General features: G+C 63.3%; 1 protein-coding gene across 1 annotated transcript in view; it reads right to left on the bottom strand.

The window, feature by feature from the left end:
* Window positions 1-1882, bottom strand: part of EMIHUDRAFT_460906 (hypothetical protein) — a gene marked incomplete at its 5' end in the record, with an annotated part of 4319 nt that extends 2437 nt beyond the window's left edge. The window contains 4 exons of the mRNA XM_005793839.1: window positions 248-286; window positions 1129-1174; window positions 1456-1598; window positions 1757-1882. Coding sequence (XP_005793896.1) covers window positions 248-286; window positions 1129-1174; window positions 1456-1598; window positions 1757-1882 — 354 coding nt within the window. The remainder of the gene's footprint in view (window positions 1-247; window positions 287-1128; window positions 1175-1455; window positions 1599-1756) is intronic.

Genomic DNA, 1882 nt, shown 5'->3' with positions numbered 1-1882 from the left:
GCACTTTTGGTAAGATTCCCTCCACCGTCCACGGGCCAGGTACCGAGGTGATGGGAGTCCGCCTCCCGCCTGCCCTCTAACGCATGGGGGAAGGGGGGGGGCGGTATAACCGTCTTTCCCCGGGGTTGTTTGCAGCTTTTTGGGGGGGGGGGGGGGGGCTCCAAGAGGGGGGCCCTCGGGAAGAGCCCCCCCCCCCCCCCCCCCCCCCCCGCCGCCGCCGCGCGCACGGCGCGACACACACACACACCTCTTCGGCTGCCTCAGGTTGCTGCAGCTCCAGAAGCACCTAAGGTGGGGTAAGGTAAGGTAAACGCACGAGGTGGTGGGGCAAGGGCCGGGCTGTCCCTCGCGACTCCACGTTTGGACGACAGGAGCCGCACGGCATGAAAAGTGCATGGCCCAGTGCGCGTGGGTGAGCGGTGTGGGAGTGTGTGAAGGAGTGTGTGAAGGAGTGTGTGAAGGAGTGTGTGGAGGAGTGTGTGAAGGAGTGTGTGGAGGAGTGTGTGGAGGAGTGTGTGGAGGAGTGTGTGAAGGAGTGTGTGAAGGAGTGTGTGAAGGAGTGTGTGGAGGAGTGTGTGAAGGAGTGTGTGAAGGAGTGTGTGAAGGAGTGTGTGAAGGAGTGTGTGAAGGAGTGTGTGAAGGAGTGTGTGAAGGAGTGTGTGGAGGAGTGTGTGAAGGAGTGTGTGAAGGAGTGAAGGAGTGTGTGGAGGAGTGTGTGAAGGAGTGTGTGAAGGAGTGTGTGAAGGAGTGTGTGAAGGAGTGTGTGAAGGAGTGTGTGAAGGAGTGTGTGAAGGAGTGTGTGGAGGAGTGTGTGAAGGAGTGTGTGAAGGAGTGTGTGAAGGAGTGTGTGAAGGAGTGTGTGGAGGAGTGTGTGAAGGAGTGTGTGGAGGAGTGTGTGAAGGAGTGTGTGAAGGAGTGTGTGAAGGAGTGTGTGAAGGAGTGTGTGAAGGAGTGTGTGGAGGAGTGTGTGAAGGAGTGTGTGAAGGAGTGTGTGAAACACCTCGTGCTGCTGCAGCAGTGACTCGCGCGCCGCCGCCGCCCCCTCCCAGTCCCGCACCACCTGGTTTCTCAGTCAGCAGTCAGGACTCGCGACATCCCGCGCACGCCGCGCCCGGCGTCTGCCCACACCTCGTGCACGGAGCGGCAGGTGAGGAGGTAGCAGAGGTCGCGGAACCTGTTCACAGCTGGAGGTGTGAATAGACGCCGTTCACAGAGCAGGTGAGGAGGTAGCAGAGGTCCCGGAACTCTGCGGGCGACGGCGCGCAGCTCTCGAGTGGCTTGAGCCGCTTCGTCAGCTGCGTGAACGCCTTGTGCTGCTCGCCTCCGTCCAGCAGCTCGAGAAACTGCAGCCGGTACGCGGCGTACAGGAACACCTTCCATGCACCGCCATTCTGTCAGGAACCAACTGGGAGCTGCAGCCGGTGCACGGCGTCTAGGCAGGCCTTCTGCTCGCACGTGCCGGCGATGGCACGGGGCACGAGCTTCTCCATCTCGGGCCAATCGCCGTCGAGCACCGCGCGCCGGAGCCGCCGCACCGCCGTCCGCGCGCGCTGCGCATCGAGCGAGCGCACGTTGGCCTCGTCCTGCACCGTCGCGACCTACCGCGGTTTGGCAAAGGACGCGTCGTGGACGCGTCGTGGGCGTGCTCGTGGCGTGGCACCGGCGTGGCGGCGAGCGGAGCAGCGGTCGAGGCGTGGGACAGCCTCAGGAATTGCAAGCCTCGGAGGCTTGGGGCGGGAGAGGCGCGCAGGCTCACCGCCGCAGTGTAGCCCTCGTCGTGCAGGTACTGGACGATCATCTGGAGGATCTCCTGCTTCGTCCGCGCGTCCTGTCCGTCCACGAGCAGTTTGCCGGCCGCAGGCGGGCAATTCGTGCCGTTCAT

This window comes from Emiliania huxleyi (genome assembly GCF_000372725.1).
Source record: "Emiliania huxleyi CCMP1516 unplaced genomic scaffold EMIHUscaffold_1, whole genome shotgun sequence".
NCBI classification, from domain to species: Eukaryota; Haptophyta; order Isochrysidales; family Noelaerhabdaceae; genus Emiliania; species Emiliania huxleyi.
The sequence above is the reverse complement of the archived record's forward strand: the minus strand, read 5'-3'. Positions and strand labels throughout refer to the sequence as shown.